At 31.6% G+C, this 26,407-nt stretch overlaps 1 protein-coding gene across 1 annotated transcript in view; it reads right to left on the reverse strand.

Annotated features, from left to right (window-relative positions):
- Window positions 1-7,277: 7,277 nt before the first annotated feature.
- Window positions 7,278-26,407, reverse strand: part of LOC126769347 (uncharacterized) — a 35,873-nt gene continuing 16,743 nt past the window's right edge. The window contains exons 2-4 of the mRNA XM_050488041.1: window positions 10,729-10,788; window positions 9,610-9,684; window positions 7,278-9,533 (exon numbers count right to left, since the gene is read on the reverse strand). Of these exons, the coding sequence (XP_050343998.1) occupies window positions 8,535-9,533; window positions 9,610-9,684; window positions 10,729-10,788 (1,134 nt within the window). The 3' untranslated portion in view covers window positions 7,278-8,534. The remainder of the gene's footprint in view (window positions 9,534-9,609; window positions 9,685-10,728; window positions 10,789-26,407) is intronic.

The following is a 26,407-nucleotide window of genomic DNA, read 5'->3' on the forward strand; positions in this document are numbered from 1 at the left end:
AGACAAAAGTGGATAATTTAAGTGCCAGATGAAATAATATATCAATCAAGACAATGAATAAGAAATATGTAGATTATGTTTTTTTTTCGTTTTTGGAAGATTACAATATTAATTTTTTACGAATTTTTAAATGAATATCAACTTCATAATAAATTGCTAACTGGGTGCGTCATTAATAAGATGATGATGAGAAGATTTCAAAAAGAATCCTATTTGTAAAAATAGTTAGAAATATCTTTTAGTTTAAATGAAAAAAATAAAAAAAATTTTTTGATAATTTTTTAACTGTTACGTAAACTGGTAAATAAGTTTTATGTGCAAAGGTGAGTAATCTTCTTTCACATAAAACGCAATTACGATGTAAATATATGTGTAAAAGTGGCATTGCAATTATAAAATCCTTATTATATCAATAAAATATCGTTTAATGTTATATTATAACTGAATAATATGTTTAAAAATTAAAACCAACTTTAAGTAAACCCATAACAAATTTCATCTACTATTATTTCACCCATAAAGGGTGGCACTTTTTCATCAAACTTAAAGGGGATCAAATGGGAAGTATACCATCTCAAACAAAAAATAGAATTTTCCAAATCGGTTTACAAGTTACGGTTTTCTAAGGTAATATTAAAAAAACACAACCGAATTGATAACCTCCTCCTTTTTTGAAGTCAGTTAATTAAAAAGAAAAAAAAACTTTAAATTATTCTAAAGCCTGGATGCGGATAAAAATAGAGTTTCAATATCCCGTAACATTTATTATCATATAGGTTATTGGAAGCGTCTTAATTTTCTTCATTAAAATAGAATATGAAGTGAAATTATCGAACATCTTATCGTAAATGTTTCTCACTGAATTTAATAACAATAACCTCTTGACCGAATTCCTATCACAACAGCTCTCAAATACTATCCTACACTCGTAGGAGATATTATAGCTGTTGAGCTATTAATTAACTTCTTCACAAAGTCAATAATAATATAATGAGAGGAAAACAAACGTCGTGTGCGTTCAATTTTATTTTTAAGAACCATTCAATATTGTGTATTCATAAGTACGTAATTTATTTCGACATTCAATTTGTAAGATACGACTGTTTACGGCCCATCTAGTAACTCCTCACGTAGGCAATAAAACTCACAACTTCACGAACATTTCACAAAAAAGTCCGTGATAGGACCTGCAAGTGAATTAAAGAAGTCTTTTATAGGCCGACATGTACCTATCGCTGATAAAATTGTTTATTTGAACAAATTTTTCGTCCAACCCATTGTTTCGGTTTTTGTTGCTCACAACTGTAATGATTTCTATTTCATTTTAAAAATAATATTATGACTAAGCAACAGGAGTTATAACATTGTAATAAATATATAAAAGAGATTTCTAAAAACGAATAATGACAAAGTTGTTCCAAGTTGGTAACCAACTTATACGTTGGAATTTGATGTTGGATCAAATATACAAATTACAAGAACTCGATGGCATGTAACTGTATCTTTTCGCTGGTGTCGTTGGTCACGCACAACAGTTAAACACGAATTGCGCACGCGCATTGAAAACTAATTGAGCTTTTGTATATTGACACAAAGACAATAGCGGGCTTTTTGTTTTTATTTTATATATTAAGTTGATACATATTGTGCTTTTTATCACATAATCAAAATACTTATGATTGTTTTTCTCAGAGTTTTCTCTTTTTATATATTTGTGTAGTCTCGTTGAAGATTAAACATATAACAACTTATCTACCCATAAAACTTACTTTATGTACACTGTGTAAGGTCTAATGACTTCTCTTTATGATTACTTTTTTAAAAGGAAGATGAAATCAATCTTTTGTGATGGTCTTAATATGTTAAAAGGTTTTCAGCGTGGCTCTACCGTGATCTTGTGATACTCGATCGCTTGTTAAATTAAACATGAATTGGCATCGCCGAAAAGCGACCACGCCTTAACACCAGCCAGTGAGGCAACGCCCACTCCGCCCATCTCTAATTATTATAACCGGTTGTTTGTAACCGTAGTAATTAGCGGCCGATCAGCGCCACCTGTTGGTCACAATGTAATGTGTTTTAAAACGATATTGCATATTTAATTGTTGGTCCGATTACAGTGTTTGACGATGATTCACATCAGGATTTCAATATTTTATAATAATAAAGATATAGTTCTGAACAAATAGTCAAGAAAAAAAAAAGTTAGTCATTGCACTAGTAAAAATAGTTTAATTTGAAAAAAACACAACTGGGTGAGTATTTTTTGTATTATATAGTATCAGTAATAAAATTATTAGGATAAATTTAAATGTTTATTCAACGATAAGGCAGGCTTACCGCTAAGTAGGGATTTGTCACATATCTTAGCGTTAGTTTGAAAGAAATAATCTCTTTTACCATAATATCAACCTATTGCAAACATGCTCTATTTAACTAGCTATCGTGCTAAAATATTTCTGTAATTTTTTTTTCTATTTATAAAATTAAATCTTAAATTAGGTATAATTACTAAAGTAATACAAAAACTTATTCTCTATTACCGTAAGCTGCTCACTTCGATAATATAAACCCCTATTTGTGTCATTTCTCTTAATGTGAATATAAAGAAAACTATAATATATATACATATGTTTTTGTCTTGTGTGAGATAAATAACTTGCGGTGAGACATACAGTACGGACGAAATATACGCTTAATAATGTTTACGTAAAAATATTTGTTCATATTTAAAAAAATATATCACGCGGTAAAATCTTAAATCAAAATTTGTAGTAAATGTGAAAGTAAAAGTAAAAATGAAGTAAGCTCAAATAGTATATTATAAAACGATACATGTTCACTAATTATATTTAAGAAATAAAGCAAAACAATATTCTGTAATTTATATACGAAACACCAACTGGGACGAAAATTATTTCAATTCAAAACAAGTTAAATAATTACGGTTTCATTATCAATGAGCACATCAGATATAATTTGTTATCAATAAATGTATATATGATATATTGTGTTTGTGTTTATAATTCTCGTGCTTGACAGTGAAGGAAAACATCGTGAGGAAACCTTATGTGTCTTATTTCATTGAAATTATACCACATGTGTATTCTACCAATTCGCATTGGAGCAGCGTGGTGGAATGAGCTCCAAACCTTGTCCTCAAAAAGGAGAGGAGGCCTTAGCCCAGCAGTGGGACATTAACAGGTTGTTACTGCTACTTTTTTATATAGAATAGGAAGGCGGACGAGAATATGGGCCACCTGATGGTAAGTGGTCACCAACGCCCATAGACATTGCTATTGTAAGAAACGCTAACCATCGCTTACACCACCAATGCGCTTCCAACCTTGAGAATTAAGATGTTATGTCCCTTGTGCCTGTAATTAATGCTACTGCTACTACAATAAATATATACTCCAGATCTACGCTATTATATTTGAAATATTATTTCTCAAGAATCGTTGATCCGAGACAAGCGACAAAAGTTACTTTCGATAAGATGATAATCATAAACTTATAGTCTAATTCAGTAAGTAGCAGATTTACGACTTAAATTCCAGTTTCCCGATTAAGTTTATATAATCGTCGTGTGATATTAATTTGTTATTGGTGTTAGCGCTAAGTTGAGTAGAGATGTTGTTATATCAACCAAATATCGTTTCAAGCTATTTGAGTGACATTTGTACTTAAAAACGAAGAGCGTGTTTGAACGCGCGAATCTCAGCATCTATCAGTCCGATTTAATTAATCGATTTGGGACAGTGAGCTCATTTATTGAGAAGGAGAAGGATGCATATTTATGACCACTATTTTTAACACCTTATTATTTGTATTATACGTGCTTGTTATATGTATTTTTATTATGGAATAATATGTTAAAAGACAAAATAAAGCAAATCTTGAAATTCATTCAATAAACCTTTCAAACTGCCTACGTATCAACGTCTCGCAGAACGGAGCGGAGTGAACAATTACAGTAATTACTTGAAGACAAATATTTACCAGTATTTACAAGGTGATGTTTAGCGATCGCCCACACGCTGACAGCCGCCTATTACCTGCGCGGGCGCATGGCTCCCTCGGGGATTGGCCGTATCGTTCTTGATAGCGAACAGATTAAATTAAACTTCGTGAAAGTAATTAGACGCTATTCTGCTAAAATGCAACATTGTAGGCACTTTTATAGCATGCTTTTAAAGGGTTATAATGAAATGCACAACGTTTTGACTATTTCATATTATATAAAATACAAAAAAATATTCAAAATTAAATGTAATATTAACATCAGTATGTAAAAATAATAATTTATTAATAAGTATAATTTACTTATTAATATATATATTTGTTTTATATTGCTTTTATTATAAGGGCAACCTACAAAACTTTGATTCATAATCTTCTATTAGCAAGACAATTGATACTGTTATAGTTTTAATATTATTTCACAAAAGTTTCGTAATTAGTAAATAATTGTAATATTTCATTACAATTTGTTATTATTACTCAATAACAAATAGTACCAAATTTTGAGAACATTTTTTGAGAGATCTATCGAGTTGATACTCAATAGAGATGTGTAGCTGATGCTATACATAGCTAAAATTATGTTAAATTAGCCAAAATAATAAATGAATACCAGTTAAGCTTGGCTATTATTTTTTCATTTCGCTTTCGAAAAACTAAGGACTTAATACATTCATTACAATTGAAGATATTAAATATAACTTGATATTTAAGAAAATCTTATGCAATATTTCTAAAGAAAATTATGCTTGTTATATCTACGGTATATTCGTTAGCCTTATTTTATACCCGAAGCGTTTGTAAATTACTAATATTGAAATTGTAATAAAATTATCGCCTGTACACAGCCCTCTGGCTATATTCTGATGACTTTCTTACTTTTATGTCTCGGAATCCTTGGTATTTAATCCACTTGTCACTTGAAAATTTCTACCTAGACAGTTGCTATTTCTTGCTGTAATTGCGTAATGTGAATTTTCGTCGTCCAATCGGTATTCTGAGATGACGTTAGATAAAGTATTACAATCTCTTGCAGGGTACCGGTTGCGGCACATATTTATCCTACATGTAGGTAGGACAGTGCATAAATATTTCAACTCTCGGCTTCATTCATTAAAAGCCAATATTGTAATATTTAGTTTCATTTAATCTAATATAAAAATATATGTAAATGTATAATAAAAATGGCGCATACAGCAATAATACGGAATGCATTCTCACCTTCTCTACCATTTTTTGCTAAATTATGCTGTTTTTTTTTAATTTAAACATATAATAATAGATAATATATTTAATATTTGTAAATACTATTACTGGTGGTAGGGCTTTGTGCAAGCTCGTCTGGGTAGGTACCACCCACTCATCAGATATTCTACCGCAAAACAGCAATACTTGATATTGTTGTGTTCCGGTTTGAAGGGTGAGTGAGCCAGTGTAATTACAGGCACAAGGGACATAAAATCTTAGTTCCCAAGGTTGGTGGCGCATTGGATATGTAAGCGATGGTTGACATTTCTTACAATGCCAATGTCTAAGAGCGTTGGTGACCACTTAACATCAGGTGGCCCAAATGCTCGTCCGCTTTCCTATTCTAAAAAAAAAATAAGAAATATTAATCAAAATATTTAAGAAATCTTAAAAAATAATAAGCTGACAATAATTTTATGCGAATTGTATCGTGGATATATAAACAAACAATAATTTATTTATTCCATTTAAATGCACTGATACAATCTCGAACTCTAGTCTTCAAAATACCAACTATTTCATTTGCTGTCTAATAAATAAATTTCGTAACCTGCCTCGATACTTAGCTAGATCGTTTCTCAGGCAATCGACAAACGTTAACAAGTAAGGCTGTTCTATACCGCCATGCACTAGCAATTAAGATAAAATTGACATAAAATATATCGATTGCATTTTATATCTGCCTTATCTAAGGAAAGGTCCGTAATCGTCGAATCCTGAGGCTTCTAGTGTGTGTTAGTCTTATCTTATAGTCAATCAGATTTCGATTATAATAATTTTTAGTAAGCATTTAGTAAGAATTAAAATAAAATATGTTTTATTCGGTACTTCTAATATAATTTGATAGATGAGATAATAATATTTCTTATTTATTAAACCGTGTATAGTGTAGTGCCTTGTAGTAACGATTTTAGATATACAAACTATACTTCTAACGTCAAATGAATTAGTCATTGCCAAATCTTTAAAGAAGTGTTCGAACGTTGAAAGAAATGACCAAATTCATGGCTCTATCGGACGCGAAGTACATAAGGAATAAGAAATGTGCTCAAGTTCTATAATAAATCTTAAAAGAATGCTTTGGCCGTTCCCAAAAGGATACTCGTGGAAGCATTCACCTTCTATTTTCCCTGTTATTTATGAGCCTATGCTTTATACTGGAACCGCGGGCCAAGAATAAAATGGGTAACTAAAATAAATTACCCCATCTCACAATATACATTTATTAAATTAAAAAAAATATATTTTTATTTTTAAAAACTTATAATGAAACTATAAGTTCATACTAATGAGCAGTATCTTAACTGTCTAAAAGATATATACCGTTTGGATTCGACTCGAACAACGTGAAAACAAAAAAGCTCATATCTAATCTAGGGACTTGATTTATGACGAAGCGAACGTGAATACAGACTATTATGGTTCAAACTCTACAGCTATCTCCAATTTACACGTTATTTACATAGAACCTCCTTCACATTTGCATGTTTGAATAAGCTTTTTTTTTTAATTATCACGTCGGTAGCTTCTTACAAGATTAATTTAATGACATTCCCAGGTAATGGGATGAGAGAAAAAAAAGCAAATGCCGTAACAGCCAACAGTTTCATTTGTATGGTTGAGTTGCTTTCAATACTGGAAGTAAAGAGGTCCTAAGGGTAACTTGACGCACAAATCTTTTTGTTTGATCAAGCGCCTGTGGACAACAATTTTGTTGACGTTAATCCCTAGACAATGGTACGGTTTTATTCGAGTCTTAGTTAAATCACCAGTCGACCAATGAACCCTTTGTATCATTGAGTTAATGTTTATTTAAAAGCTTTCTAGGAATTATCGCTTTTATTGAATTCGACGGTGCAGCAAATCTCTACAAATGTACGGGCTCTATTATGTTATTTTAAAAATCGTGTAAAGTTTAAAATTGAATATAAGCTATATTTTAAAGGATGACTAGAATTTTTAAACCAATACACATAATTTTATAAATACATTGTATAAATAAAACGTTTTGTAATTTGGCAGACATATTTATTCATACTTGTTAAATTTTAGCTGCGTCAATATAGCAAGTAATATTTATTTACAAATTCGAATGAAGGTACGAAATTAATCACAAAAATAAATAAATTTAACTAAGCATCTAACTTATACTATATAATTTTGGTCATCAATAAACCAAAATATATTAATCGTTAACAGCTCAAAAAAAGTTTGGCTTTAATGTTATGCCCTACAACAAACTAAAGTTTTAAGTACATTGTTTAAGCTAACATGAACTTTAAACAAATCTGACTACATCATGATTTAACAATTATTACATGAGAATTTAATGTTGGCCTTACTATAATATCTACTTTTTGAACAAAAACCACTTAATTTTTGATTAAAGTACGGATAATTTAATAACATTTAGAAATATCTGTTTACGTCCAAGAAAAATATAATTTCTCTGTCAGTTTTTACAATAAATGTTTCAAATATTTACAAATACATACATGTACCATTATTGCTGAAGAAGTCGTAAAGTCTCTAGAATAAGGAGAAGTAAGATTCGCAATTAGTTTAAAATATAATATCTACGAACTATAACTAAACAATGATAAGGACTAGCTGTAAAAATATTTTTATTATTTTATAATTCTATGAGATGTGTTTCCAGTACAAATGAAGTTTAAAAGGCAATATTTTACGCTATTGCCCTTTTACAAATATAGTTTAAAAGACTGCAAACGATTTAGGAATACATTTTCAGATATATCTCAGAATTGATAAAAACACCTTATCTCTAATTTTATTGATGAAAATTGCTCCTTATGACACATATATTTACAGCACATTAAAATCAATTAATAATTAGAAAATTATGGTTTACCATGTTTTCGTAATATTTACAATACTAACATATCTGGTGTTTATCTTACTGTGATTCATAAATACACTTAAAGGTACATTTAATTTACAATTGGCCTAAATCTACGTACCAAAAATCATATATAGATAGTTTGATTTTAGCATGTACAATGACTTTTAAAGTTCGTCCGATTATCAAGTGTAATGTTAATAATAATTAACGAAAAATAATCGTTCTTAAATAAATCTATTGCCATTCTTGCTTTCACTGGCACAACTTATTTAATTGTATCACATTCTTAAATCCATTTTTCCACTGCACTATAATCAATTATTTTATGCGAAAGTTTTGTCCGACAACTTTAGGAACTGAAAACGCGGTCTTCAAACGACAGCATGTCAAAACTATGACGTCACACAACTACATCCCGTGATGCAGCTCCATTGGTCGGGGTTTCTGGAGAAATCACAGGTTGAAAGCAATGTGGTGCGGGAACGAAATCTTCTACTAACTTTCGTTTAAGGACTGAAGAAGATCCAACATATACGTTAGTTCCTGGAAAAGTACCTCGTCGTCTTCGCCTCCATACAATTGCAGCAAGTACGGCTAAGCCAAAAGCAATCATAGCTGATAGACATCCCAAAATTAGTTCTGAATCTGGGGCACGTTCTGGTACACGTTCACCACGCATTGAACTAACTAGTACTGACATAAGGCGATCTCCTTCACTAACCTCAACATCTTGTACACTTTCAGTTGAAACACGTTGAGCGTGACTTGTGTCAATAGTCATAGTTTCCGATTTTTCATTATCAACTCCTGGTGTTCGAGACACAAGTTCTACTTGAATGTGGTAGATTGTGTCCGGCCATAAAGACAAAGTTACTCGAGTAGAATCAGTAAACAAATTTCCTTTTAAGCCCCCACCGTCAACTTCCCAAGTGACGAGATAAACACCACGTGCTATTCTTGGTTCCCAAGCAATTTCTCCAATCACAAGAACTTTTTGATGAATTAGGGATATTTCTTTTAATATCCATTTATGCTCGTCATGGTTTGAGGTGTTTGTATCATGAGCTACCCATGTCTCGTCTGGACTATAGATTGTGACAAGTCCTTGTGGATCTACAACAAGTACACGCAGGAGAGCTCCTTCATTGTTTGATGGAACTCTGGTCGCTAAAGCTTGAGTTTGAATTATTTGCCTCCAGGGACCTTCTGCAGCTCGACGCATTACCACATAAACTAGGGGAGCTGGACGCGAAGCCGCGCGTGGTGCAGGTGGTGGCCAGCGAGCTAAAGCTCCACTAACTCTCATCACACCTTCGCCCTTTGTGTGGATAACTGGTTGCGTTTGAGATGCTCGGGCAGCTTCGGTGTGAAATTCACAAGCAACCTTGCAGCCGGGGAACTGCAGGAGAAAGGAAAATTTAGTCTCGAATTTTAATATAGCTGCAATATAGAATAGTAGTGAAGAGATTACTTACGCAAATGTCTTTTTCATCACAAACAGCACCCCAAATTTGGAAGTTGGATTGGAGTAGTTCACAATTTTCCCAGCACTGCAACAACAAAATGTAATTTACTGGTCCTATCTAGAAATAAATATTAAACTACAAAATTAAGTTAGATAAACTAGTTAGTTTTAATAGTCAAATAAATTAAATATAAATAAAAATACAATGATTATTATTATTTAAAATTAGATAAATATTTAAAAGGCTCAATCCTGTACCAATTAAATCAATAACGAATAAAGTATCCAATCATATCTAACAAGAGACACGTCACGACTAACAGAGAAAGATGGCCAACAGAAATGCAGCATTTGTCATTTGAAACACTCATTAGTTGGAGTTGACGTTAACTTGACGCCCACTCTCGCCTCGGTAAGCTTTAATAATTATGAGAACGGGTTGAACCGTGGTTATTAATTACTGGTATTGACAAAATGTCCTGTCGCCTAGATTCCGCGGAGTCTTTGAAGTGGTAATTTTATTGATTTAAGCAAGTAATTTCATTACTACATAGTTTAAGGTTTAACGTTTGAGTGCAACTTCGTTCGACAACCTTTTCATGCACAGCATTATCGTAAACTCGATTCAAATGTGCGTTGCATCCTGTTCAATAACACGTTACAAAGCTGATGCTAGTTCAATGTAGTATGTTTCATAGCGTATATTTCACGTATAAAGAAAATAAATAATATATATTATGATAGTGTACGCTTAATTGAAATGTATTTAATGTTAACGTGTGTACACAAACATGAAATCCCGCTATTAAACCAAAGAAGATAGATATACGCGCAAAATCATATTATTTAACGGAAATTCAAAGATAAAATTTTATTGTAACGTTCGAACGTAAAAAGTAATATTCTGTTTAATTATTACGTAATATGCACTTTTGAAACAAGTTTGTTTGTTAATTTATCGAATGGTTCTCAATGAAATAAAATAGAATTTATTTTAAGAGTATTTATAGCAAGAGGCAATAACCGCGCCTAACTATAATTTATAATTTTATGCTAAGGTTAATTGATATTAAGAGTGAATTATTATTTTGTAAACTGTATTGGATCAGAAATAAAAAAGAATGCTCACCATAAAACAGTCGGGGCCCTGCAAACACGATGACTCCCCGCCAGGTCGTGGTGCCGCGAACTGTGAACAAATAAAAGGTTAAAACATTAAATAAAATCGATTTAATTTACAATTAAATATATAAAAAAACAACTAACAAGAACCCGACATTCCTTTCGCAGTTCGATGAGGAGATAAAAGACGACAACATTCACAATACACCTAATGTGTCTAATAAACTCCATAATACTATGGATGTGTGGTATCAACTTTTATCCGCTCATTCCTTGATTATCATATCTTTTTATACGAAAGTAATATTGTCTATATAGATATATTATTTGGTAAGTATATTATTGAATTTATAAGCTTAAAAAATTATATTCTTAAATTTAATTAATATATAAGGATAAAACCTACAACGCCTATTATTACTCATTTTTATCGTTATTATGACTCGATGTCACTTTTTTACATTTATGAAAACACCACACCACAGATGAAGTACAAAACTATGCAAAATAATTTATATATATATCGTGCATGCCAAAAATACGATTAACAGTGCTAGCATAAGTCAATAAACCAGCACTACGGTAGCATCTAGGATATAATTTACGAAACTAGAAGTGTATCTGACCGCAAAATGCTACTAAAGTTAGCTTCAGCTCCATTTTGCGGTTTTATCCTGCTCAGGAGGATGAAGATTCACTCTTATATAAAACGACCTATTCTTAAGGTCTTCGGCCGTCTTCATAAGAGAACCGGATCATTAAATCCGCAGTAAGGCATAATAAAGAACCTTCAAGGGTTCACATTTTTCCCTAAAATATAAATTCCAAAGGTAAAGTAGATTTGGACAAGCAATTTGACTTGAATGGGAGTTTTACGAAAGCCTTTGCAATTTTTTTAAAGGTAAATTAACTTAAACGATTGTGTAGGATTTCTTTTTAAATAAAACAAAATGTAACCAATCAAAATCTCCGAAACAAAAGAAGCTAAAAAACTGCCGGTAATTCGACATGCAATCAACCAGTTCTTATAATGATATATACCTACCTGATAACAAAACCTTTTTTGGAATCGTAATGAACATTCGAATTCTTAATTAGTGTTCCATCTCAGTGTTATAATCGAAGTAAATATAAAAATGGACTTTTAATTATTCTTCAGAAGCCAACGCATTACGCGTTATCTAAGTCGGGAGAGGGTTTTATGGGAATGAAAAAACGAAAAACGAAATCGTGAAACGAGCGCTCAGTTTAATGTATTTGATAACAGTGATGGGCATCTGCTTACTGTCTGTCGATGGACCGTTTTAATTGCATGATATGGCAAAAGGGACAGTCATCGAACGCATACAGTGGCACGAACATGTCAAATCTTTCTTTACTTGACGAAGGGTTTGTATTTTCAAACGTAAGAATCGTGATGACTGACGAGTTTATTTAAAGTTTTAAAAATAAAATTTAAATTGAATGTCTCTTTTATTTTCTGACCTCCAAAGATCGCAACAAAAATTAATATACAATCATGTTTTATCGTCTGAAATAATTTAAAAGAATATCTTTGTTAAATAATTTACTTTGCAAATAATATTTCGTTAAGCAAATACTATTTTCACTAAATGTTAATGTGGTTATCGGAACCTTTGAGAGCTTCGAAGCTGCAGAAGTACTTTAACCTTTATCGTCATACCTAGCAATGAGAAATATCTCTTAATGGGCCGCGTATCTCGTTTGATAACAGAATGTCTCATTACTTTTAGTGTCGTCTGATATAAAATTGCAATAATATAAGTTGTTTATTAAGAGATAGCATTTAAAATATGACCTTTTGATTTATAAACAAAGATATACTGTTTTAGTTTATATGTCTAAAACAATGAAAATTTGCAATGCAATTTATGCAGTCAATCGGTAAAGAAAATAAAATTATTTTCCTTCTAGGTCACTATCATTGCGCCTAATGATGCCAATCTCTGACATTAACCATCAAACAAGTCCGACGTCCATTATTAGATGTAATCATCGTAATTTTTCACACAATTTATTTTTTTGGATCACGATACAACGCAGAAGTGTTATTTCACGTCAACTAATGATAACAAAAAATACACTCGAGAGTGCTACGCTTCGTGCTACTCTGATACATAAAACCTCAGTTTATTTACCCAATGAATCATAATACCCTTTTTAAATTGCTTTCGAGAAACACGCATACAATACTTATAAATTAAAAGATACAGCGGAGACATTACGTGAACTGCCTAATTGGGTCAAAGGTAAGTAAATGTTTTAATGAATGCAAATCAATTCTACCATTTAACAAAAACACGAACATAAACTTGAAATCAATTCAATTATAACAAGTATTGTATCGCACTTCCTCTCGAGAACTTTGAAATATGAAAGTAAAACAAAACAAAACTGGCGAATATACTTCGGCAAATGCAAAGGGAAGTGAGTGAATAATGAATGATGGTGATTGAAATCAGCTCGACGAGTGGTTCGTATTTGTGTTAGATGCCGCCACAGATTACTCTTTTGTTAATCAAACAACGCTTATTGAATATTATTAAATTAATCTTTCGTATTTGACTTCGAACGCCGTTATAGAAAGCGGAAGAAAAATGGATTGTCGAGAGCGAAAGCTAGTTACCGGCTTTTAAGTTATATAATCATCAACAAAAGTATTTGATTCATCTAACGGGTCTAATAACGGGTACTGACGGAATTTTTACACGAACTCATCTATTATAGTAGATAGAAAAAAGGACTACATTTTAAACGATAGGATATCATAAGCTAAACACTTAACATTTTTAAAGGGCATTAAACATAATCGTCCATAAGAGAAACCTGGGGCCGCGTTTGGGTAGAAACTAATCGATCGATAGGCACACATGTCTGCTCACAATCAATCCATCAGCGTATATGTTACAGTAACTATCGATGATCTTCATTTATCATTTCGTTTGTAAGTAGCGCATGGACGCTCTAGGGGGTCAAACTAAAGATCTACAAAGTAAACATTTAAGTTATGAAATATAATTATTTGTCTATGATTATATGTATTTTCATTCATTTTATTCTGTTTGAAGAGCTGCATGGCACTTGTCCAACGTCGCAAGGCTAACTAACGAAATAAAAAAGAGACAATATCTTTATCTCAGTCGGAGTTCAATCTTGAAGTTTCATCACATAAGTGATATCGAGTGTAGAGATGTTTAATAAAAAATAGCAAGTGTGACATTTACAAGTAAAACAGATAAGAGTATAAAACTCAAACACCTAGCAATCTCTTCTACAGAAGAGAGCAAAAAACATGAATTATGATTACACATAAAGATAAAATACAATCTGAGCTAGCGCGCCAAATGACGGAGAAAAAATGTAATTTTCTCAGGAGAGGTACGACCGCGACGAAGACCGTAGCAAAAATAAAGGAATCCGGTTAGTTTACTATTACACCAAAGAAGTATATCAAATTAAAAAAGATTAAACCAGTAGCTATTATTCTTAATTTAAAGGAAATTAAAAAAGCAATTTCACTGTTTCTTCATGTTTTTTTGATCTTTTGATCATAAAGAGTTCTCTATTTAAAACTTATTATACTAAATTTAAATACAATTTTATATATAACTTTAAACATATTTATTAAATTAACAGCCTTTGTACCTTTATTTGAGCACAATAGGCTTAAATGAACCTAGTCTCGACTATAGTCGGAATGATAATTTCATAATCTAAATGCAAATTAAAATATAAATGTGTTATCTCATTATGCTTCTCTACATTTTGTTTTATTATTTCTGTTAAAATATAAAAATGACATTTTATAATATTAATTTAATTAATTCGATTGAAAGTAATGTATTATTTAAATATATATTGTTATTATTTACTGCCAATAAAACATTCATTAATTCAATAGTATTCAATTAAAGTAAAACAACCTACGTCGATTCCTTAAAATAATATTTATAAATCTGTAATATTAAAAGCCGTTTGGCAAATAGACTATTCGAGATAAATCCCGGCAAGTAAAATAAGTGAACGTAGCTCGAATGTGTGCACTGTCTCTCCCGTACGTTAGTTGTTATTTTATTTGATCTGAAGGTAAACTCTATTACCGGACGGTTTTTACAAGTAGAAATTCAATTTCAGCTCCCAGCGTGTTCTTAGTGGAAACTAGGTTATTGGATATGGAAGACAAAAATGAACTGAACTTATTTCGACACAGATAAATAAGTGTTTATGGAATGACTATTTGAAAGTAGAATTAAAATATTTGATTTTAAATATGGAATATAAAAATGAACAATGTACTAACATAAATAACAAAGATCAAACTCACTATTTAATCGTAGGGATTGTATTAATATATACAGTAAATAAATTATAAGAGAGATGAGAAAAAAGCGATGTAGAAAGTTATAATTTTTTTATGTCAACATTTACAAACATATTCGTTTGACGTTACATAGACATTTTAGAATAAAAAGTCATCCGTTCGTATACAAGATATATATAATAGAATCGCTATAAATGAAAGAACCGAGAGATATTCTACTCTGCCATACTTAAAAAAAAACGTAGCAAAATATTATTCAAACGTTTTCAAAATGATATGTCATTTTTATGTTATTGTTTCTAGGAAAGCACATCGTGCATGTGTGTTTGAGTGACGTTCTCATACATACATTATGTACGTGTCAACATTCAGAATAAACGATTAATGAAAGATACATCCCCGTTGGCAATAAAAGATGGCATCGGCATCATTAGGGCGCGGCTACGATATGAATTTTTCATGAAATATGGACTCGTATAGTCCGCATTTATTGCCTCGAGTACAAGGCACAACTCGCTATTATTATATACATCGAATCTTTTTTATACAACTTTTTTCATTCGTTTGACAGACCCTTACAATTTTATCTTATTGCGAACAAGGCTATAAAATGTCATTCGTTATATTTAAAAACGTGATCAGGAATTCATTAAGTCGTATAGATAGACAAGACTTTTGTTTTATCTTGTTAAAAAATATAAGAAAGTTTAAATGGATTTATATTTGAAAATATGATCTAACTTTTCTTATTGCGTGTCCCAAAAAAAAAAAAAAATCTACTCCTTTACTCTAAGCGTTTAACGAATACCTTCGGTTGAATATTACGGTATTATCAACTAACTATAATATAGCTAACGTATTATTATTAACTAAATGTAATTTGAAAATAACGAGTGTTTTTGTATTTTAAGCCAAGCAAAGTGTTGACCCATTTTGTTATTATACCTATAGCCGGCGCGGTATCCTGCCAATTTACTTTATTGACGTTACATTATAGCATCATTCAGTTTTTATAACCGGTACCGGTTCAACCGTCCCTCTATAATTATGACGATATCAAACTATCCTTAAGCTATTTTTAAATTGCACCTACAACGTTCTAAAAATCTATTTTAGTAATAAAAGGATAATAGGCATGCGCTAATATCCACAATAGCTTGATTGGCACCTTCGGAGCCATAAATTTTGAATGCGATCTCTTTATAAGAATTATTCATTAAGTAATTATGCATGGGTATAAATATCAATTAAGCCTTTTTAGTGATAAACGCTACTTGCATAATTGAACGAGTTACTATGTGTAAAAGTGTTTAAATAATAACATTTGAATAAAATTCAAACAATAGACATTGTTTAAATTTCGAAAAAGTCTCGATTGGGTGCGAAAGGCAGGCACGCAGCCTGAATTAAATCAAGCTGCCAACATTCGTATAAATGGTCACAACCGAGTACCAAATTTGATTATGCTGCGTATAAATTAAATGAGAACACAATCAAGGATTAAATTACTGCTTCATTCTGCCTCCCACGCGATCGCGAGTCGCGCTCGCGACACATGAGAGGACGCGACACTTTCCTCGTCGTCGGCCGTGGCGCGTTATGTATGGAAGTGCCTTAACATATAATATTGTGGCACATTGTGCGACTCGGCGACCGCATATAAATGCGCTGAGAGCAAATAAAACGGTGCTATAATTTCAAATCATACGGACAGAGAATGGGTGTGGACGGCGCTCTCATTGTGTGGAAATGATGTAACCGCTATTAAAAGTGTGGGCTGTATCCCCTGAATATTTCTTGCGACGAAGACGTCGTAGGATCATATCGGTATTTTATATCTCGCTGGAGACAATAGCATGCATTTACAATAAGAAAACTGGCTTCGTACGTTAAGTGGTTATGGACTCGCATTTCAAAATCAACGTCAAACTTACCGAAGATACAGTTAATAAAAGTAAATGAGCAACAAATATAAAGAACAATAAACATATCAGTTTTAAATATAGACAATGTTAAATATTGATAATAGCAAAGTTGTAAAGTAAATGTTTATTTGCAATTACTTTGTATGCGTTATTTAATGTTAAAAAACTCAAATAAATTTGAACAATAGTAATGATAACTACACTATACTTTAATTAAGAGTTTATTTGTCGAAATATTACGTTAATTAATAATTTCAACAACACTTGACTCGACGAATATCGATAATTTTCGGTTTCAGATGTGATCTACTCACAAAGAATTCAAGGACATTGAAATATCAATGACGAAACAAAATTTCAAAACTGTCGTATGCGTTCTATATTATGAGAGTCAAGGTTTAAATATAGCTTATAAATTCCTATTAAACTAAGTTTTTACGAACCGAACATAAATCTTCCAAATCCATCGAAGTTGAAGGACAGTGGGTACCCGTTAGGGATTAATTTATTTCAGCTGTCCCGCTTTGACGTACATCAATATTATATATCCATCCCTGTCTAGCCGGCCTCGTCGGTTTTTGTGAGTCTCAGAAGTTCCGTGGAGCATGCGACAGATGTGCGCTTGGATGCGGTTACTAACGAAGCGTGTTTCGATCGGGATAATCAATCAAATCTCTGATTGTTTGACCGGTGATCTTTGATTTCGAAAGTCATATCTGATATTACGGTCGAATGTAGAACTTAATTTTTGGTATGTAAAAAGGTTTCCAAAAAAATATAATGATCATTATTTGCCTTAAGATCTATTTTAAGATTTAGCGTTGCATTACGTATTATCTGTTATAGATGGTATTTATTCACAATCTTAAGCATCAACGCAAAAATCACCACAATACAATTCATATTAGCTTTCTCTATGCACATTTTTTTTGTCAACACTTGTTATGACGGTTTTTATTGCTTACTTAATATATCTTAGATTATCGTTTGTATCGTTTAGAAAGTCAGTCCTCATTTAAACCTTACACAGGTATATTGAATATAATATCTTACACGAGATATCGTCAGCGCAATCACGATGCAAGAGAAGGAAATGCGCAGAATGCAGCCCGATACGAGGACCGTTACAAAGCGATATCGGCACCGAATCCGATGGCCGCAATGCGAAAATTATCCACAGACACACTATGCAATTGGGTCATGCTAAGTCAGTGATTTTGTACAACTGATACTCAAGTAATATTATGGGAATCCATAAATGGAACATTTTTTGCTGACGGTTCCGTCGATACCTTTATCAGACCAAGCGCTCGTTCTGCAAGTATGAATGAATGCACACATGTGTATTCGAATTTTATTTGAATTTCTATATTTATATAACGGATTATTTTTAGTTTTTTTATATACATTTTCAAGATTTAAACAGCTAAAAAATAGTACATTTTATTTCTGATGACCATAATGCGCTTGCGCACAACGACCTACTTGTGTAAATCTCAAAAGAAGATTCACAATTACGTATTTTATTCACATTTATTTATTGTCTTATATTATAATCTAATCTTTGCATAGATTAGTAATGGATTATTTATATAAAATTATATAGAAAGCTATAAAAGTTTGCAATAAAATCAATTGTTGGTATCTACGTCATGTGTTTCCTTTATAATAGTGCGAGGTGCAACGAGACCAAGCGGTCTGTTCGCAACTAAGCTTGAAGGCGTAAAGACGACATCGAAATGGTTATGTTTCTCTATGTATCTGATTTAAGTGACACCTCGTTTATTCTGCTTACGGTTTCAGGAAAGCTTAGATGCGATCGATTTATTCTTATTTATTAGCGAATGAAACCTGAAGATTCGCATAAACCATAGCTTTATACATATTGATGTAAAATTTTAAATAAATTTGATTCAAAAACGTTTCATTGATTGTGTTTCTAAGGTTCATTATCAAATAAACCCTAGCAATTCGTTTACGATTATTGTATTCTATTGCATAAATTGCATAAACAGATTCAAAGAATATCATTATGTACAGCTACGCGGTAGTCAACGGTGTCATGCTTCAAATCATATTCAATACACCTTATTTGTAATTTCCGTTACTACCTAGCCCGACTTGCTGCCTATCGATCTAAAACGTGAACAATGATATTATTAGTAGAATGTACAGTTGCACGATGTACTTATATCTTAGGCATTTCCTTGATCGAAATCGACGAGAAACGATACGGAACCCATATCAAATCAAACCTCACAATACCAATGATATTGATAATTCATTATGTTTTATTTTAACTTGTCTCGACCGAATATTTCTTTACGATTGTGTTTACGACCGCATCGGGTTTTATTTATCACGGCCGTATTTCAAAAGTATAAAAATAAGAGCAATTAAAGGGTTCATAACTAAGAAAGTAAATGGCCGCATTCTTTTACAAATATTTATATAGGCGAGCGAGTAAACAGTAGCGTTAAAAGCAAAGACATGCGTTTAATCCAAGACAAACAGGCTGAAAGAATTACACGAGCGGGACACAAACACCATAAATGCCTCTCAGTTCCCTGAGGGTAAACAGGAGAGCGGTGCGAGTAAAGTGAGGTAATCCCTTCTAGCTCAGACCGTACAACGGCTTTTAAGGCGAAGCACCGCGGGTTCAAAATGTAAATGACTCGCTTAGAAACTCTCAACTGGATTAAGATGTAATCTGCATATGTATGATATCATAAACTGTTACGTCGAAGAAATACTTTCACGTTATGTCTTCTAAATAATAACTTTAAATTGGAATGACGAAGGATATTTTATGTTAATATTTCCATTATTTGAAATATTTTAAAATGTATTTATAGTGATACTGGAATATGTATAAGTTTTAAACACGGAGACATCTACGAGATAGACGGATATGTCAATAAGTGGAGATACATTCTAGAATTTATTTTTATATTTCTTTGTACAAAAATACTCATGTATAGAGTTTTGCTAAGAAAAAAACGGGAGGTGTTGACTTAAAAAGTGCCATCGTAAAAGAATAATCACAGAGAAACAAAATAAACTACTCTGCCTTAACTGATGTATTCTCTGAAATGTAAAAATGGGCATGCGTCGTACACTTGATGTCGCAGTTCTGCCGCTAATTACGACTCCACCTCGTTCTTCAGATAGATAAGTAGAAAAGGAATATTATGACGTACGCAACCATTTGTCATCCAAGTCCTATTATTTTCGCGACGACATCATTGTTGTACTATCCATAGAAACGAACTAATGAACGACCAATTTTTGTGTTTCCATCTTTCCTTTTAAATATTCATGTATTAATATGATAAGCGAATCAATATCATATATATAATCAATGAAACTTTAAGATGCTCGAGTGCGATACAGTGTGAAATCGATATTAAAACTCTTCAGCGGAGTAAATTTTCTCCTTATCATGGTACATCCTTATTTGTTAAGCGAACAACTACAGTAAAGTCTTGAACTAACCAACTTGTAAGAAGTTAATTTACAGCCAATTACTTCCGTGCTAAGCTAGTCTTGACATGTTGAGTGCGCACTACAATACTATTTCGCATTTAATTAGAAAATACATTTTCTATAATACATAAACAAATATAATAATTACAATTATATACTACATTTTTTTATTTATAAAAATATTCATATTCGAATTAAAACAAAATATTAACTTTTTAAGTTACGATATTGAATAATAATAAATAATTATGCCAGGTTTCAAATGTAAAATAAAATATACATATACTTATGGTTTTAGATTTATAGATAATAAGAATTAAATATAAATTACTTTTCTTTCATTACCGTAACAGAAACAACTACCAAATCTGGATTAATAAGGGTTTATCTTGCGAAGACATTTCTTTTGATTCATCAATGCTATTACTTCTGAATAATGGTAGAGACGTACAATTCACGTGCCCATCTAAATCACTTCCAATTAAGTTAAAATTTATGACACATTAATATATCATGTTCAAGAAGAGAAAAAAATACTGCAAATATATTTTTTTTATTATGACATCTTTGGCGCATGTTTTTAAATGACAAAGTTTCCATAATGGCCAAAAACTGGGGAAAGAAAACAGATGCCACAGACAGTTGGAAACAACTGGTACTGTGCTGTTTTATAAAATGTTAACTTTTAAAACAAAGCTATAAATCAATAGAAGAGTTTAGAGGAAGCGTAAGGCGGAAATTTACGATGATGGTTCATTCTGGTCTCGAGATAAATCTATGTAGATAGTACATAGCTTTGTTGTAGATTTTACGGCAACGCTAATCACTTGGGGAGGTGAGGCTCACTGGGGTGATTTAGGAGACTGAAGGGTCTCGGTTAGAATCTACAACCTCTAGATGGGAAATGTAGAGCTACAAATTTATATCAAATCTACCAACACGTAGCAGAGTAAGCTGGGAAATTAAATTTTGAATCCTGTACTTAAGAGATACTCTTTATATTATACAGTGAATAAATATTTCATATAAATATATTGTAATATTCAAAACACATACAAAAATAATTGGATGTGTTAATAATATATACACAGTTTCGTTTCGATCTTTAAAAATAAATTATAATAATTATAAATTCAATTACATAAAAATTAAAAGGCTTACTTTTTCGTTCAGCGCATTATGTTTTTATTTGAGCAATTGTAAGATAAGGTAACTGAGAAGATTCTATTGTGTACACAAAATTACGTAAAGATATCAAAAGAAGGGTTACATTTTTTTGTTAGATAAAATCGTTACGCTTCGATCGGTATCCAATTTACTCTGAAGAGCCCACCATCCGATACCTGTCTTTGTCGCATGGTCACGCTCGCACTGAAGTCCGTTTGTATACGTAATAGATTCTCATTTGTGTACTTTCTAATTAAAATATTTTAGATAATATAAAAAAGACGCTATTAACTGACTTTGATGAAAATAAATTGGATTGAGAATGGGACCTTTGACTCTTGCTTCGAAGTTGTCAGATGCTGATGAAGAAATAACGGTGTGGCTTGACTTGACGTTCAAAAACTAGATCGTTGGAACGGTAATTTGTACTCCAGATATTATTCTTTAGATATTAATTGATAAGAAAGAGATTGATCGATTTGTATATTTAATTATAGTACGTTGCAGTAAATAAAAAGTTTTTCAAAATCAAATCAAAACAATTTATATTTTTTCATTATTGTTAAATACATAAATTGCAGCAAGATTGCGTTTCTAGATCAAATTTTATTCGCAAAAATTATTTTTTCATATCGGACTGTTTTTTTTCTATACAGAAGGCAAAATCACATTTTCTCCATTCAATGTGCATCATTTAAACAATTTAATGTAAAATATGAAATAATACAATAGTTTTATTGTAAATAAAAAAAAATATATTACTTTTTTTTGGAATTTCGAATTTGAAAAAGTCACGAAATTCTTAAGTGCATATGAATATTTTATTATAAGGTACGTATTTATTGTTTAAATAATCAGGAACATTGAACAAGCACTTTAGAATGTGAAGCAAAAAGTAACATTAACATAGTTACCGAGTCAGGCTGGCCACTTAGAGCAACACTTCTTAATACAGCAAAAACAATAGCAAGTAAACGTTCCACACAGCTACTTACTACCACTTGCCTACTTATCTGAGTTACTTAGCGGGCTTTCTCTGTTTATAGGTTGCTGTTCCTTGTTCGTATTGTGTATTTTGCTAGTCTTTATTAAAATTATGAAAGTTAAAAAGCATAGCATTTCAATTTTTAATACGTCTAACAAAGTCATTTTTCAAACATGCTTTAATTTATTTATTGTTATTTATTTACTTACTATAACAAATACCAGATTGCATAAGTACACAAACACACACTCACAGACGCACATACACAAGAAAAAAGATTAGTATAAGTTACATAAAAACGGTTTATTCTAAGAATTATATTTAATGTGTTTGCTTCAAAGTTAGTATTATATTATAGCGCTATAACAATAAAGAAATCGACGTTGGAAAAATCGAGATTTGAAAACCATTTATATCAATATACAATATCTCCATACGTTTGTACGCTCGCATATCGAGTCAGGATATTCAGCTGATACGATACAAACTAAATCCAGCTTTCTTAGATAAGGCCGGCTCAATGCAGCTCAGCTTGACAAATGGTTGCGCCTGTGAGGTCAAGACTACAACGAGACTCCCGATATACTCGAGAAATGAAACTGTATAGACTTAAAAATATTGTATGTATTATATATTTATAGTACACTATTAAATGAAGGTAATCTTTGAATTATTTTTAGTCTCCGTCGCATTTTATCGCATTTGTGGCGAGCACTTAAGAAGATGAAGTATTTCTATATTGCTTTTTGTTCAAGTTTATTGTGATTGCGATAAAAAATTAACTTGTCCGAATACAATATTTATACAAAGGATTAAAAATAGAAAACATTTTTGGAAATGAATAATCGATTCAAACATTTATATCGGGATAGATAGATTTCACGTTTGATCACATTTAGTAGGTTTTGTTGGACAGGAAAGATCTTTTAAAAGATTAAAAGTACCGTTTTCAAAGATTAAAGCCCACATGTGGGAAATAAGAAAAAGAAAGAAATATTTCTAGACCTGTGAGATGATTTGAGCATAGAGCTAATTGTACTTAAGAATGAGCAGCAAATCATCTGCATAATGATAAAGATTAGATAATGATAAATAAAACAAATGATAACTAATTGTCCCTTAATTCGTTTTTTAAAGATGGACCAGCAATGAGCTACTCTATATAGACATTAGTAGAAACTAAAAGAAGTGGTTTCTGCTGGTCATTGCCCTTTATTTTAGATATCATTGCTGGATATCTAAAATAATTGGACCCTTGTCCTTGGCCTATAATTACACTAGTTCACTCATCAGATCCATCACCACCCGCCCTATAACCACCAAAATGAAGGGTGGTAGTTGCATTATAGTTGTACGTCTTGAAACTCAACGCAATTTTGCGGACACAATAGGTTTACCCATACCACAAAAAGTCTAATGTCATATTGATTTTAAATAATGATCTTTTGCCCATTTTGATTTTATTTTAAAATATCATTAACAATTGTCATGACGATGTTAGCCTCACTTCGCGTGACTAAATTACCAGTTATTTTAACAAATTCACCGACCGTTACAAAAATGTAATAAACGGCTCAGCGATAGAAGCTCGATAGACCCACCAGGAAGCTCAAACTTTAAATCTGATGTAATGGAAATAACGTAGCAATTTAAGTTAAAGTTTTTATTAATACGTTTCATAAAAAAAAAAACAAATTGTAAATTGAGTTAGGAACGTTTTGTTGCTTGTAAAAACTAGTAATATAAGAGATTAAACTTTATTGCAGAAACAAAAAAATCCGAAATTGCATTTCAAACTTTGTAATAAGAAATGCCCATAGTCAGTTTTCTGTACAAGGAAAAAACAATAACTTGAGTTCGATTTCTATAGCTTTAATTGGAAATTACTGTACCCATTTGAAAACCACTATTTGACTGTATGGTTAGGGCATTGTGCAGGCCCGTCTGGGTAGGTACTACCAAGTCATCAATTATTTTACCTTCAAATAGTAACTTCTATTGCTGTGTTCCGGTTTGAAGGGTGGTTGAAGGGGATATATAGCATCCCAGATTTCATGGTTTTAAATTGCAATGCAATATTGCAGTTCATAAATTGACGGCGATGATTACTAAACATTAGATTATATAGTATGCCTTTATATAATTCATATTGCGAAATTTTCAGATTTTTACATAATAAAGGAAAATATATCGTAAGAAATGTATAGCTTTTTATATGTACATTATGTGTACATATATTCTACGATATATACGAATAGGTTTAAATCCTTAGTCGGTGCAAATAAAAGTTTTTTGGTTTTTCCCAACACTAGCGCTAGCAGTCCCAAGTTGAGAAGTTGGCAGTGTTGCAATCACGTGGTTTAGGAAATCATCGCTGGTATCGGTCGGAGGTATAAGGAAGTGTCTGTTTTGGCGTATTCTAATTATCTTATTTATTCTAATCAAATCAATTTTAATTATAATTCTCATAACATATTTTCAATTTTTTTAAAACAATAAATGTCAATTATACTGGTGGTAGGGCTTTGTGCAAGCTCGTCTGGGTAGGTACCACCCACTCATCAGATATTCTACCGCAAAACAGCAATACTTGATATTGTTGTGTTCCGGTTTGAAGGGTGAGTGAGCCAGTGTAATTACAGGCACAAGGGACATAAAATCTTAGTTCCCAAGGTTGGTGGCGCATTGGATATGTAAGCGATGGTTGACATTTCTTACAATGCTAATGTCTAAGAGCGTTGGTGACCACTTACCATCAGGTGGCCCATATGCTCGTCCGCCTTCCTATTCTATAAAAAAAAAAATGTTACTCTTCATTAATCATTTTTTAAATTTTAATTGGCATAGTTGCTTATAATAATGGCTGACTGTCTATGATATTATTTTTAGACAATAATTTAATTTAATAGTACTCGTATATCGTGTTTATTGACAACTTATAACAAGCGGAAAGGTAATACAGGTTCTCGTGCAATGTTTTCCCAAGATACATAGCTGGTATGGAGTACACGACAAGGCTATGTTAGTGTAACCCGTTTGACCTCGCTTTATTTCGTATTTTAATTCATTAGTAAGTTTAGAGCTGCAGAAGCAACTTCTGATTGTAATCTCCATACGTGAATCTATAATATGTTCACAATTAATATTAGTTCCGAGTATCGTTTAGTTACACCGCTAATTTAATTTTAAATACTATTAATTTATGATAGGGTTGTTAGTTAAGCAATCCTGTGTGATATTTCGATTGTTAAATAAATGATCATAGAAAGAGAGAAATCAGTGTTTAACTAAACAGCCACTAAAACAATTTATAAATAAGGTCGTAAATATTTTCTTTTCCGGATTTTTTTATAGATTGTTCGAACGTTAATGATTATTCCATTATCACTTATTTTTATATTTAAAATAAATTTGATATCGTTTTAGATAACTTCATGTAACAATTTTATATAAAATATTCCTAATGAATATTTAAAGATTTTGTCGGCGGCGATCCCAGAAGATTAAAACGGCAATGCTAATCATTAGATTGCATGTTTCTTAAATTATTTTCCCAACCAACGGTCGTTTTGTAAAAAACAGTATAATATAAGAAACAGTTGTAATGTGAGAACATTAAAACATTTTGCGCTAAAGATAACACTTTTTCTCAAACAAATTATTTAATCTTATATAAAAAACGTATCATAATTTCCATAACAAATCAGGAAATGTCTATCAAAAGTATCGATTTCAATGTATTAAGAACATGTGAATGAGCATATTTAGCAACAGTTTGGCC

This window comes from Nymphalis io, chromosome 7 (genome assembly GCF_905147045.1).
Source record: "Nymphalis io chromosome 7, ilAglIoxx1.1, whole genome shotgun sequence".
Lineage (NCBI taxonomy): Eukaryota > Metazoa > Arthropoda > Insecta > Lepidoptera > Nymphalidae > Nymphalis > Nymphalis io.